At 43.0% G+C, this 14152-nt stretch overlaps 4 protein-coding genes and 1 long non-coding RNA gene across 5 annotated transcripts; 2 read left to right on the top strand and 3 right to left on the bottom strand.

Annotated features, from left to right (window-relative positions):
• The first annotated feature begins 57 nt into the window (after nt 1–57).
• LOC108161629 (vacuolar ATPase assembly integral membrane protein VMA21 homolog) lies at nt 58–982 on the top strand. Its single transcript, XM_017295932.2, has one exon. It carries the CDS (start codon nt 545–547, stop codon nt 878–880), a length of 336 nt encoding a protein of 111 aa, XP_017151421.1. The 5' UTR covers nt 58–544; the 3' UTR covers nt 881–982.
• A 10-nt stretch (nt 983–992) lies between these two features.
• LOC108161621 (innexin inx5) lies at nt 993–2598 on the bottom strand. The gene is made up of 2 exons (XM_017295922.2): nt 1707–2598; nt 993–1624 (listed from the first exon to the last, which is right to left on the bottom strand). The coding sequence occupies exons 1-2, from the start codon at nt 2397–2399 to the stop codon at nt 1103–1105; spliced, it is 1215 nt and encodes a 404-aa protein (XP_017151411.1). The 5' UTR covers nt 2400–2598; the 3' UTR covers nt 993–1102.
• A 757-nt stretch (nt 2599–3355) lies between these two features.
• Nucleotides 3356–6496, bottom strand: LOC117186623. The gene is made up of 2 exons (XR_004471608.1): nt 6213–6496; nt 3356–3557 (listed from the first exon to the last, which is right to left on the bottom strand). It is a non-coding gene; the product is annotated as an uncharacterized LOC117186623 (long non-coding RNA).
• Nucleotides 6497–9767: 3271 nt separating this feature from the next.
• On the bottom strand, nt 9768–10516 carry LOC108150861. Its single transcript, XM_017279167.2, has one exon. It carries the CDS (start codon nt 10477–10479, stop codon nt 9820–9822), a length of 660 nt encoding a protein of 219 aa, XP_017134656.1. The 5' UTR covers nt 10480–10516; the 3' UTR covers nt 9768–9819.
• A 1563-nt stretch (nt 10517–12079) lies between these two features.
• On the top strand, nt 12080–13224 carry LOC108150889. Its single transcript, XM_017279202.2, has 2 exons — nt 12080–12190; nt 12418–13224. Exons 1-2 carry the CDS (start codon nt 12140–12142, stop codon nt 13177–13179), a joined length of 813 nt encoding a protein of 270 aa, XP_017134691.1. The 5' UTR covers nt 12080–12139; the 3' UTR covers nt 13180–13224.
• Nucleotides 13225–14152: the final 928 nt, after the last annotated feature.

Below are 14152 nucleotides of genomic sequence, written 5' to 3'. Positions count from 1 at the left end.
ATATCATATCTATGGTGTGGTATTATAATACATACATGAATCCTATTTGGATACAGTTGGAGATGATAAAGTTTGTCTGTTTTTACATCCATTATATATTTAGTTCTGAACTATGATCCAATTTCCAACAATATTTTTTTTCTGCTTCCTTCTTTGTATCTTCTGAAAATCATACTAACCTTTTGAAAGTGCATAACACGCCAGAGAAACGCTCCGAAGACGCTGAAGCAGAAGGTATGGACGGTATAACAGGTTGACTTGTGTGAAAGGTACATAAATCAAACGATCATTTACATACTCGTATGTATGCACATATATGGGAATCGGTGATGAATCTTTGTTTATTTCTGTAACCTTTTTCTGAGTTTTAGATAGGATTTTCTACTCTTTAGGCCCTTCTATGAATTGAATTCCTAATGAATGTAAATTATCAGAATATTAGATGCCAGAGATCGGACTCACAAAAAATGTATGACAGGCAAAAGCAAAATAAATATAGTCACAAATATCAGAATTTTCAATCAAGTTGAGAATATTTAGAAAAATGACGAACAAAAATAAGAAAAGCAGCGCCGTCATTGGCGGAACTGGGTGCCCTGCTGCCCCCTCGAAGCAGGCCAGGCAACAGTCCAAGGACTCCCAGGACTATAGTTCTTTCAAAACAGTGCTCTTCTACTGCATGCTGACCGTGTGCCTGCCTGTGGTCACATTCTTTCTGTTGAGGGCCGTCGTTCTGGATGGCTTCTTCGAGATGAGCAAGTTGAAGGTTGACATTTTCTCGGCGGTCGGCGCCGTGGTGTCCTTACACATTGCACTGGGACTGTACATCTACCGTGCCACCTGTGAGGTCCCCGGCTTGAAGGCATCGAAGGTGGACTAAGCTTCACCAAAGACTGCTTACCATTTCCATACCATATCTGTTGTCTAGTGTTTTGTGTCTATAATTGTGCATTAAACAGCATCGAGTGTCTTCGAGAATATATACTAAATATATTAAATTAATACATGTCTTAGAAACGGTACGTAAATATACGTCTGAGTATGTGTATCCTGAAATAGAAAATTACAATTAGGTAGGACGCTGCCTAGAGAAGGCATTCTATTATGCCTCCTGCAGGATGCTGAGCGAGGAGGAGGTGCGCAGCTCGCACAGCTCCTGCATGAGATCCCCGAAGAGAACTGGATTCACGTTCACACTGACCTTCATCAGGAGAAACCAGTCCCCGATGGTGAGGTCGCGCAGGGCCCGCTGCACATGTCGTTTGGTCATGAAGGACAGCTGGCTGCGGATCATCTTCTCGCGCAGACTCTTGATGGACAGCATGGCCAGCCGGAAGAGGATATTCACGCCGGATATGATGGCTATCAGGAGGAACCAGCACCAGAGGAATACGAAGATCTTCTCGTTCAGTATGTTGAGGGGCAGGATGCACAGATTGTCCATGACATTGACCGTCCCACTGGGCCCATACTTGAGCACCTCGCATTTGGAGATTTTTGGAAAAACTGTCGAGGACACTCGATTCCAGTGATCCCAATCGTAAAAGGGAAGGGTGGCCATGGCCTTCAGATATTTCGCCCAAAAGCCATTGAGAAAAACATCCAGAAAAATGATGTTCACGACCTGTTGCAGGTTGGGGGGTGGTTGTTGTTGAATGTGTTGCAGGTTGCAGGTTGCCGGTTACAGCCAAAAGATCGCTACTCACACTGATCAGACAGTTGAGGACCTCGCAGAAGACATACTTGGCCATGTAGCAGAAGTGCAGATCCTCGTGGTCGGTGGTGAAGTACTTGACCAATAGCCGGCGCCTGGTGTTGTAGGTCTCATCGGAGAGCAGGGCACCGCCCACCTGCGAGCAGAGCTGCTTCAGCCGCTGGCCCTCCCACACCTTCCACAGGCACGAGGGGAAGTAGAAGATGAACGACTGGAAGAGCAGCAGAATGATGACCCACTGGTAGTAGCGGAGGTACTCGCGCTCCGACACGCCACTCAACTCGGGGCCCACACCCTCGGCTATGAAAGCGGCCCTGGCATAGGCCTCGTCGTGGTCAACCAAGGGGCGCAGGTCCGAGCGGGATCTGGGATGCTTGGCCCGCCACTTGGCGTACGAATTGCTGGGAGCCGGCGCTTGTTTGTGTGCTTGTGTGCCGCTTGATGCATTGTCCAGCTTGAGGATGTAGGTGCCCATGGTCCAGCAGTAGGACTGCACGTACTCAATGTTTCTCTCCTCGCTTAGGCATTGTATGGGATCCCCGAAGTACTGACGCGCGGACAGCAGCAAGGAGCAGGTTATTAGGATGACAACCGTGCACTTGGAGTGGATTGTGAAGACGGCATCGTAGATGCGGATCGATTTTAATTGTAGATATTTTGACAAGGGCTTCACCGCCGAATACATTTCTTCTGCCTCGGGGAAGAGTTCCTCGAGGACCGCTTCCAATTCTTAATGTGCGCACCAGCTTTGTCATTCACTTTGCATCTGCCACTTCGCGGCACCGCTCGGTCTTGATAATTATTTTCCAGGCGTTGCAGGGACTCGCTGGCAAACCGATTATGGTTGCAAATTTACAGCATGAATTGTCGCTTATTGACATTTTTTTCAGTGCCTTCTGTGATTCATAGACAAATGTCATTCCCTTGAATCAGAGTTGCATGCCGTGTTGCTATCGATTAATAGTCTGACCTTTTTTTGTTTGTTTTTTTTTGCGAAATTCAAGGCTAGCTTTCTTTCGGACATCGCCACAGTGTATTGATACGTATACCTGTAGGGCAGTACGAGGACGAGAGCTGGCAGCAAACATTATGTGGCCAACATTACTGGCCTTTGGATCAAAGAAAAGTGTTTTCGTAACCCATAACACAATCCGCTTCATTGGGAGCTGGCAGCTCCATTAATAGCTGAAAGGTACAAAGTAAGTTGGCGTTTTCTTATGCTTTTCTTCTCTTTTCTTTCCCACATTGAACATCATGAAAGTCATCAGCAGAAAAATTTCAGCCTAAGAGTATGCAACATTTTTTGAATATGTAGAATGCATGTAAGAAATGTAAAATCGTCTTGCGGTTCCGCCACGGAGACATGTAGTTGGCATGTAGATATTTTGTAAAAAATAAAGAATTTAAAAGTCGCAAATTTTCTTTGGTTTTGTTGAGCAAAAGCCATTCAGATCGGTAGACTTGGCTGCCAAAGACCCCTCCAAACCCTGTCAGTCGATCGTTCTTGTTACTATACAGTTTAATTAGTTTTTCTCAACTTTTGTGCTTGTTTTAACAGCCTGTCAGATGGTACTACGAGATTCCCCCATCAAGTACTCATAGTCATCATAATACTACACAGTTAACCCTTGTATGTGTGGATATGATTCACATTGTCGGTTTATTTGATCGGTTTTCGGCTCTAACTTATATTTCTATATTTCTCATCAGTCACTGCAGAGCTCTTCAGCCTTGGCCTCTCTCTGGGTCAGCACTTTCGTCCAATGGAGTGGGGTGGGGGGCTTGGGGTTCCATTTCGTGTTGCCAGTCAGTCCAGGTTCAGGAATCCAATTATCGAAGGTATCTGCAAGAAGGTAAAGCGCACACAGCACAGCTAATTATCATAAATCAAATAAATTTATTTTCATTTTTTGGCTGACCTTTCAGCCACCAACCTTACAGAAACAAAAAAAAAAACATAAGAAATAATATACTACAAAAAAAGCAGCACAAAAAATGAAGAAGAAAAAAACAATCGGTCGTCTAAAACTAATTGGTGCATGGAATAATTAGCAGAAATAACTGAAAGCAATTCGAATAGAGTATACACTTCTTTCACCAGATCGGAACAGTTTTAACAGTTCATTTAAATTCATTTTTCCCTTTAGTATCCCAAGGAAACTAATTTAATTTTTCACAACTCCTTGGGGTGAAAATTTTCTATACATTTTCTAAAGAAATACTGTAGAAATACTGTACTGCCCAAAATACAATTCTCAAAGATTTTGAAGCATCAACTATCCCCAAGCAAACCAATTTGCAATTAAGCAAGTATTCAAATACTTCAACAAAACCATTTGACACCTCCAACTTCAAGATCGACTCGAGGCATCGTTAAACATAAGAGACGAGACGAGAAAAGAGACCTACCTCATCGGATCGTCATAAGGCATGAGTAAAGTACAGTACAGCAGAAGAAGAGACAGCAACAAAGAAGACAACCATTAACTGGTGTTCCCTGAACTTGACCTCCAATGGCATTCAGTGTGACCGACCGACAACGCGAGTGCCAAGCACAAGTCTCGACGAACACGTCACGATCTGTGGATCCGTGGAGCACCAAATTGAGCGTTAAGAGCTCTTTGCTTGGCTTCCTTTTTGTACGATAATTTCAATAGTTATTAATTTGTTTGGCCTGATGAGTGGGCATATTTTATTGTTTGTTGTTTTTCTGTTGAAAGGTTTAAAATTCAGTTGGGGTGCAAAAAGTATGCGGAAGTTTTCGTAGTATCTTGTATATACTTTTTGGCTTCTGGGTTCTTAAAGCTTGACGGCTTTTGCTGTTATTCTGACTAGCAATTTTCCAGATTTCTTCCTCCCATTCCCATACCCCATCCCCCATCGTCATCGTCATCGTTCCACAACGCTGGGCGCAATAATAATTAAGATACTAGAGCGCAAAGGCACCGATACGAGTACCAGCAGATACTCGCTGTTGTGGCTCTGTTAGGGAGTCAATAGAGCTTTGTCATGATGTTCTTTAACCAGTTAACGTATCCGAGCCACGTGAGTACGAGTAATCGTATCTGGTGGATACATTTAAGAGGCAACTGCGGCTAAGCAGCCTGTCTTAGTGGCTTGTGGCAGCAAGCCAGCCAAAAACAATGGTTTCTTATTTATGCCAGAGGCAGCCTGGCCCCTTAGGCTCCGCTCCTGCATATGGTCGGCATAATTTCTGCTCTGGTCAAAACGTTTTGGGCCACAGTTGGCCAAAGATTGCCACATCAATTGCCAGATGTGGACCAAAGTTTTGGGCGAAGCCAAAAGATCTTGGACAATCGCTGGACAATCGCTTATTCAAAGAACCCAATTAACCCCAAGAAAAACCTTAAACTAACCAGAGGTGTTTGTACTTCAATTATGGTTCTAGATTGCTTCCAGCTCATGATATCATACGCCCAACAATTTGTTGGCCAAGATTTTTCATTTAAAATTCAGTTCACTACTGATCAATCAGCCTTCCCACCACCGCGAGTGAGAGGAGAGGGGCATTCACCTTGACTAACTATCGTTTGACGCCCGAAATGCATTCACAGTTCAATTACACCGATCGTACTCCAGCCGAAACATATACTTATATTTGTATGGGTACATATGTACAATTATGGGAACGGATATCGGATGCTGTAATCAAAGTCAAACGAGGAAATTGGGGCCAAAACCCTTTTGGCGACTGGTTTCTGAAGCAGCTTCTGCTTCCGCATTAGCCATACGAGTCGAGTATTTGTTTGATTTATATTTCTTTTGTTTTCAAATCCAAGATGAAATATGTTGTCTATGGCCTCATGCCAGCCTTGACCGTGCCCCAGCCACAGTTCCAGCCCCAGCATCTAATTAGCAAAGCGGGCAAATCAATGTTAACTTTATTTAGTTTATTTATCTGTTGTTTGTTTTGCTCTGAACAGAATGCTCTGCATGCTTCGATTAGCGAATTTGCGCTAAATAGACGAAACCCACTCTAAGTAAGAAAAGTGTGGAATGGGGGCTACCCTGCACAAAGAGAATACCACGGGGGTTCTAAGGAATCATCTGCGGATGCAGTTCGGGGGGAATTCAATATTAAATACCTTTTAAATCTTTAAACATTGCTTATATGCATAGTCGACCCATCTCCATTACCTTTTGATGTGTCATCGCAATGCTTTAAAGGTTTATAGCTCCTCCTCTACATTAAATATTCCATTTATTCTTCATAAAACGTAATTGTTAATGAATCATGTCTGAGGCAGCTATGGGATAATCCAAACGGATTTGTATTACTTTCTAAAACATAAAGAAACCAGGACATAAAAGGGACGATAGCTAAATAATTACAGGGCGTTTTAGGGCTTTATAAGGGCGTTTTAAAATACTTGAATATCAAGATAAGACTCTAGCCTGGGACTCACAACAAAATTCCATTACTATCCTCGAGGATCCCATATCAGCTTCTGTACAGAACTGAGGCATTGTGACTCACCTTGGTGCTAAAATCATCCTCAGGCTGTTCTTGGGGCGGTGCCATTGCTGCTGGATCTGCTCCGGGGATATTTTCAGCCTGCCAGCTAGTTACAAACGATAATGATTTGCACTAAAAGTCCATAAATTGTCATTTCTTCTCTTGATAAACTCGCGAACTCAAACAGGAAAAAAAAAAATACAAGATGAGACTGTTTCTAGAGTCGCGCTTGATCTAACAAAAAACGTTGATACTTTATGGACTTCAATGAACCACCTCGTCAGGTGCTCAGCTCGAGACTGACAGACAGAGCCCGACTTCGTTACCGGCTTTGACTATTGATAGTCGACCAAGTCTCTCAGGTCTCAGGTCTCGCGAGTCGGCCGCAGATTGCTGTTTACAGCCATAACTGGTTCTGGTTTTGTATTCTTCTGGGCTTCGGGATTTTCTCTCTGTACAGAAAAAGAATCATAATAAATTAGCCCACAGACTTTGTTGGACCCATTGGCTTGTTCTTGGCTCTCTGACGTCACTTGAACTTGATGCTTGAACTTTGAAGCTGAAGGTCGGCCGACAACGTGAGCTCATATGAAAAGCGAAATGGAAATTCGAATTCAAATGCAAATGGAAATTGTCATGCAAAATGGAAATGCTCAAGCGTATAGCAGGCCAGCTATCAACATGGCATTGGTAATAAGTGGCTAACACACACACACACAAACACACACACAGGCGCACTCAAATGCAGGCGAATGCAACGCAGAAAACAAGTGCGTGCCGACACACGACGAAAATCGCCCTTGAAACGCTAGCAAACAGCGCAATTGCCGGCAAAGTAGCGACTTAAAACGCTCTAAAAATTGTATTTTCGCTTTTATTGTTTGGCTTTATCGTTGCAACTTAAGAGGCCCTATTAGTCGACTATACTTAAGTGTTTATCCCTAAACGATAAGGATAAGCATAGTTTGGACTAGGTTCATCAGGGATGTATAATCAAACCCTAGGAAGAACTTCTGGCTCAATCCATATGGAATTTGCGGACTGGGATATTACCTTTGAGCGAGTACTGGTAGATCATGCGTACCTCTAGCAATCATTGAGGCTAACGAATTCTTAAAAAAAATTATTAAATTAACGTATTGGAAATTGACTGTTTGTGGAGTGCCCCTCGGCCCCGTTGACAAGTCTTGGATGCATGACAACCAGTGATCGATTCGCGTCGCAGTTTGAATGGATTCAGAGGCGTTGCGGCTTTGCGCCCACTCTCGGTTTGGGGCATAGCCGGAGCTGATCTCGACATGATCGTTTCTAGTTTCTAAAAATTTATCGTTTTAAGTTCAATGCAAACACGAATAGAGACCAAAAACGCAAGGCCAGATGGGGAGAGGTAGAGAAATACGAGTGCGAGAGTGGCTGACTCGCTCGAATGGCAATTCGGAGTCATAGTCCAATAATTATCAAATGTTAGTAGAGTGTAATTAAAAGAAAACCGTTCCAAGGTTAGCCGCCAACCACACAGATACCCAGAGTACCCACAGAGACACACACAGACCGACAGACAACTAATTCGCTTGTCGGCCATATAAATAATTTATTTGTATCTTTGATTAAACATTTTCCAGCACAGCTATCACCGCCATCTCACCCATTACACCCACCCAACCTCTTGTGAAGCGGCGGCAGCCGAATTTGCTTAACTTAACTTTTATAAATAATAAATCTGAGGCCCTTGCCGTGCCCCCAGACCCGTCCAGCCTCCAGCGGCGGCAGCTCCGCTTTGATGCCTGTCAAGGGGCAAGACAACTGAGAATTATAATTACTTTCCATTCAACTTTGATGACTTGAAACCTCATAATCTGGCTACTCAAACTACAAATCACCGATTCGCTTCAACATTTACATGTTACATATGCAGGTCTGTTGTGTGAAAGGAAGAATAGTACTTCTAGAGCTTGAATAGCCTACTATCGAATAATCACACAATTATGGGAGAGCGATGGGCCGAGGAGAGTCTGAGGGTTCTCGGCCCAGACCGTTTTTTTTGGCTGGATATGGAGTGGAAAGCAATCACTTTTCCAGCAAAATTGTATCTGCAACGAGTAAAGGATCTACGTATATTGAAATATATATTTTAAAAAGGGTTTTCTTTAAGTGAAATGAACCCACCATCCACCACTGGCTTCTCAGAGGCAGCCCTCAGATCATTATCTTCAAAGTTTAATTTATTTTTGTATTAACATATTTTTAATATAATTTTCTCTATACATGTACTCCTAAGAACGATGGACTAGCTTCCAAGCCATTCTATTGACATTCCCGTTCTCTTTTCCAGATTTTGGGAGTTCCCACCACGAAATCTCTGTCGATTTTCTCGTATCTTCAAAATTGTGGATGCCACAGATTTGCGTCCTTTGTGGGGGCGGAAGTGGGCGGGGCGAAGTTTTGAAATATTCTTGTAGCAGTGACATATCACAGAAGTCTGGATCCAAAACATCGTAGCTCTTATAGTCTCTGAGCACTAGGCGCTAATAGGGACGGACAGTCGGACGGACGGACAGACAGACAGGGCTCAATCGACTCGGCTATTGATGCTGATCAAGAATATATATACTTTATGGGGTCGGAAACGATTCCTTCTGGACGTTACACACATCCATTTTCACCACAAATCTAATATACCCCAATACTCATTTTGAGTATCGGGTATAAAAATCACAAGGATTTTACAGGCGCTTAAAGTGAAAAGTGATAAACATGTATCCACATGTACTCGCCACTGTAAATGGACCCCATGGAAGGTAAATCAAGAATTCTTCCTGCATATACGAGTACGCCATATTCATGGAAAAGACATCAGCCTTACAAGCATACATCACTCGACAGCTTTTAGGGAAAGACATTCTTTGCAGGAATATCTTTACCATTTTTTGCCACCCACTGTTGCCGGAACAGCTTTGAATATAATAGACCATTTTAGAATACGTATGTAGGAATCGGCATAGAGTCCACGGTGCAGAGAGAGACTCGAAGTGGCCGCCAGTACTGAACAACACCCTTTTTGAATAGCAGAGAGAGAGAGACATCACGACAGCAGGAGGTTTCTAGGGTTAAGTGGAGAGATCAAGAGAGCGGGAGTCAGCGAGAGCGAGTCAGTCGGTGCCAGAGTTTCGCGAGCTTCACACACAGCAGACAAATGATCCACATAACCCAAAGTTATACGCACATACAAATACATGCAGTTAATCATAATCTTAATCCATTTAAATACTTAATAAAAGTTCACATCTACAACTTAATAAACCGTCGTCTCGGGATTCAATCCATATCAGTGCAGAAACCCTGGGACCACACATGTATCCACATGTGCTCGCCACTGTAAATGGACCCCATGGAAGGTAAATCAAGAATTCTTCCTGCATATACGAGTACGCCATATTCATGGAAAAGACATCAGCCTTACAAGCATACATCACTCGACAGCTTTTAGGGAAAGACATTCTTTGCAGGAATATCTTTACCATTTTTTGCCACCCACTGTTGCCGGAACCGCTTTGAATATAATAGACCATTTTAGAATACGTATTTCAACACTTGTTTTTTTATTGCAGAAAAGTTGACGAGACTAGAATCAACGATGACGACGGGTGGCGCAAGCATCGATATGACGGTTGACCTCCTCGAGGCCAAGGATGGCCTGTGCGGAGGCGTCGTGCGTGCAGACATTGCCCTCGGCGAAGACGGCGGGGATGCGCTCGTTGGTCGACTGCTTGATGGTCTTGATGGAGGAGCGGGCGCTGATCAGGAAAATGGAGGCCTGGACGTAGAACTTGGCCATGCAGGACTGCCTCAGGACAGAGTTCTTATAGTTCTGGCACTTGTTGTAGGTGCGTCCCAGGTTGTAGCTGCCGAAGGCAAGCTGCTGGGAGGCCGCGCTCACATCGGTGGCGATCTCGGCGGAGGTATGGGCAGCAACAACGCCGCAGCTGTGCATCTCCTCATGGGCCGCGTCCAGGATACGGGCAATCTCCTCATCCTCGGCTGCCACACACTCGGGACTCTCGGCGCGTCGGGCTTCCAGCTGCTCGACGGCATCTTCGAGCTCCTGCTGCGGCTCCAGAACAATCTCCTCGTACTGGTGCACCAGGGCCTCGCCGGTACTCTTTCCGATCTCGGCCATCTCATTCCCAACGCTGCGGACTTGGGCGTCCAGCTGGCTGGGAATTGCCAGGGGCTGAGCCCAAGCACTCGCCACGCACACGGCTAGAACAACGGCTACGATTGACTTCATGATTTCTGTTCCTTGGATTTCCTTGGATTGTGGCTTCTGTGCATTGCCCCCCTATATTTATACCCCCAAAACCAGAAAGATTTTCCGTCTGAGCCTTAATCTAAATTGGCCGTCAATAAATAGGATTCGGTTTGGCTGCGATTGTAAATCAATCAAACAATAGATTGATTGGTGAACTTTACATTCGAGTCGGAACGAGTAGTGGATCGTTCACGTATTTGGATTTTGATTGCGATCGACTGCAGCTAATAAAAAGCAAAACATTATAGATCCTAAAATAGCAATACAATATCATGATAAGGAACGAAATTATCTTACATTGAGCCAAGGCAAATAGGTCAGAAAATCCAACAATCTTTAATGCGTTTCATCAAAGGGAACCCCAGATCCTAAATACCATAGCTTAATGGGATTCTAAAGCTTCTTTATTTGAAGATCAGACCCAGATAAGCCCCATAGGAAACCCGTATATGTGATGCACATCAATTTTGCTCAAGATATATCAATGGCGATGGAGAAGGTAACACAAAACTTTTGTCCTAAAACTTTTTTTAAAAGGCACCCTGAAAAAATCGTGTACCAAAACATTGTAAGGGCTTACCTTACTATTTATATTGTCTTTGGTCATCAAAAGTGAGCCCCAGATCAAAGATATCTATGTAAGTTATGCTCAAGATATATACATGGAACTTTCGGCGGTAGACAAGGAAAACACTTGTAAAAAGCGCCCTGAAAAAGTCTACTATTTATATTGTCTTTGGCTCTACTCCAATCTATAGATGAAAACACAGCTAAATATCTGCTATACCTTACCATAAAAAAGACTAGATAAGAAGGCTATATTTCAATTTGTACGACTCGTACCCCAAGAGTCTATGGAAAGAGAATACTTTGACAGACAGAAGTGGGTCAAGAATATGAAATGTATTCCGATCACAGGAAAGATACAAATCCAAACTGAGAGATAAACCCATTCAAAAGTGCTTGGCTGATGCATCAAGCTGTTAACAATCATCCCTTATATGTATATACCCCCATACAATAGGAATACAATACAACAATCGAGTGCACAAAAGGTTCAATAACACCGTGGAGTGTGTGTCTGATGTCTGGAGTGATGGAGTGATGCCTTAGATTGGATCGATTGAATTTCCACATTCCTTCTGTTGATCGAATTCCAAATTAATGCTGACTTTTAATCGACGGCTATAAATTATATGACAATATCTTCTATAATTACGGCCTTATTTAGATTTTGCCGATTATAACGACTTGAAGTGGCGAATCCAGTAATAGATGTTCATATCGCTCAAAAGCAAAAGGAAAATATTACTTTAGCGCTTATCAAAAACACACTCTCTTTCTCGCCGTGTTTCTCTGAGCAATCGAAGAAAAAGTAGACCCACTAAAGAGGGTCTTGAACGGGACTCGTGCAAATTAAAATAGCCAATGAGCAAAACAAAAGCCAAATAAAGGGAAATGTTTCAATTGGATGAGTAGCCCCCAAACATTTCACAGATAAAAAAGCTCTTGAATATATTTTAATTAGCTTGGCTTTCAGATATGCCTATCTGGGCACGGGGAGTTCGTTCTGGTACTCTTACTGGCCACATATAAAACAGAGCAGCGACAGCGCAAATCCAACAAAATTCGATCAGCGATGAAGGGGATTATTTTGGTGGTGTTCCTGGCCTTGGCCCTGGCAACTGCTGTAAGTAAATGGGGAATAATTTCTGGAAAACTATTCCGACCTATATATCTATCTGTCTGCCTCGTATCTGCAAGATAAGTTTCATTAAGTATAAAGACATTCAGCAGTCTTAGTTTAAGACATCTTTTTGAAAACATGTCAAAGCTTTTCCTTAATAGGAATCTTCATATATCATAATACAATCGATTCCCTGGGGTACTTTTACTTAAATCCCTCTCTCTGTACAGGTCTCAGCCCTAAACCTTGAGGAGATCCTCAATGTCGGTATGGAAGCGGGCTTGGACGTCGACATGGACGTGGACATGGACGTTAACATGGACATGGATATGGACTTTAGCATGGACTTCGCCATAGACTTTGCCAAGGAACTAGATTTGCCCGACGATGTGGAGATCGATCAGTTTGGTTTGGTGGACAAAATGGTGAATGCCGCCATCTCAGAGGCCGAATACTTGGCCAAGGGCATCGTCAAGACGGTGGAGCATCAGCTGCTGAAGATCTTCCTGACGCCGTTCAAGCAGCTGGAGCAGGCAGCGGAAAACATCAACAACCGGGCCCACGAGAGCGAGGAGTGTGTGTCCAACGAGGCAGTCCACGTGGTCAACACCCTGGAGTCGGCCACAATGGGCTTTCTGGCCTGTGGTCGCGATGCCACTGTCACCTCTGTCAATCTGATCCTCGACACGAAGAAGGCCGTCCTGCAGCTGACCTTAGGTGGCTATTCCCTGGTCCAACAGTTGCAGTCCTGCCGCAGCGTCAAGCTCAGTTGGGCGAGGAAAATGTGCAAGACCCGTCTGTACATCAACGGTTGCATCTACGCCGTGAATGCCCAGAAGTCGATTCGTCATCTGATCGCCCTGCGTCGCACTGTTCCTGCAGTCGGCACCGATGCCCAGAGCTGCACCTCGGCAGCCACCGAGAATGCTATTTTCGGGTTCGCCGAGATCAATGCCAACATCGATACCTGCATCGATACCATAATTCACTGAGTTTTCGGCAACTGAAAGTACCAATAAATGAATGCATTATAAGCACACAAGTGTTCTGCCTGACTGGCGCGAAGTGCCCTTGAATAGGGTATTACAATAGCTAAGAAGAGTTGTAGATTTTCTATGACTGATTATTATGCACTTGTGTGTCAATCAGATAACTATCTATATGGGAAACCCCAGAGTAGCCCCTCTTTGGCAGTTGAAAGCTGAAAGAAGAGAGTCCATCTATCAGCTCTGAATGAACCAAAGACTGAACCAGTAAAGCTTTTATATAAGAAAGTGCCCGCAATCCATTAAAAAATGTGTGGTATACCCATAGCTAATCTTCAAGTATACAATCCATTATCAATATTTAAGTTTGGGAATCCCAAGCTTTGCCACAGGGCTGTCTGTCATCACTGCATTCAGTACAGTACGGAATGGAATGGACAAAGCTTTTCGGGATAGATACAGGGCGGCCTCCAAATGAAATACAAAAATATTATGTGGGTTTTAGGATTTTTTAAATGTATTATTTTTATTTAAATTTGGTTTCAATATCGTTCATCTTGTTCAAATACAATAAATAAACATTTAAACTATTTAGTGGTATGTATTTATATATGTATGCATATATATATAAATCGTTTGTTTTCCTTTTCTTGTTAAATATTTTAAATAAGTGTATATGTATATATTGTATTTCATGGGTTTTCTTATTCTTTGCATAATTCATTTCATTCATTTTCCTTGCCTTTTCATAATTGTTTTTTCTTATTATTACCAAATATTTTACTTGGTTTTTCTTGGTTTTGGAAAGAAACATTTACTTGGTTGGGTTTTTTTTTTTTTCTTTTCTTTTGGGGTCTTTTGTTATATAAGTAAATTGCTGTGTTCTGGTTTCAAATATCCCTCTATATATATATAAGTATATATATATTTTTGTATATTTTTATATCGTAATCTGTATATATGTATATACGGATGTATG

Source organism: Drosophila miranda, chromosome XL, assembly GCF_003369915.1.
Source record: "Drosophila miranda strain MSH22 chromosome XL, D.miranda_PacBio2.1, whole genome shotgun sequence".
Lineage (NCBI taxonomy): Eukaryota > Metazoa > Arthropoda > Insecta > Diptera > Drosophilidae > Drosophila > Drosophila miranda.
The sequence above is the reverse complement of the archived record's forward strand: the minus strand, read 5'-3'. Positions and strand labels throughout refer to the sequence as shown.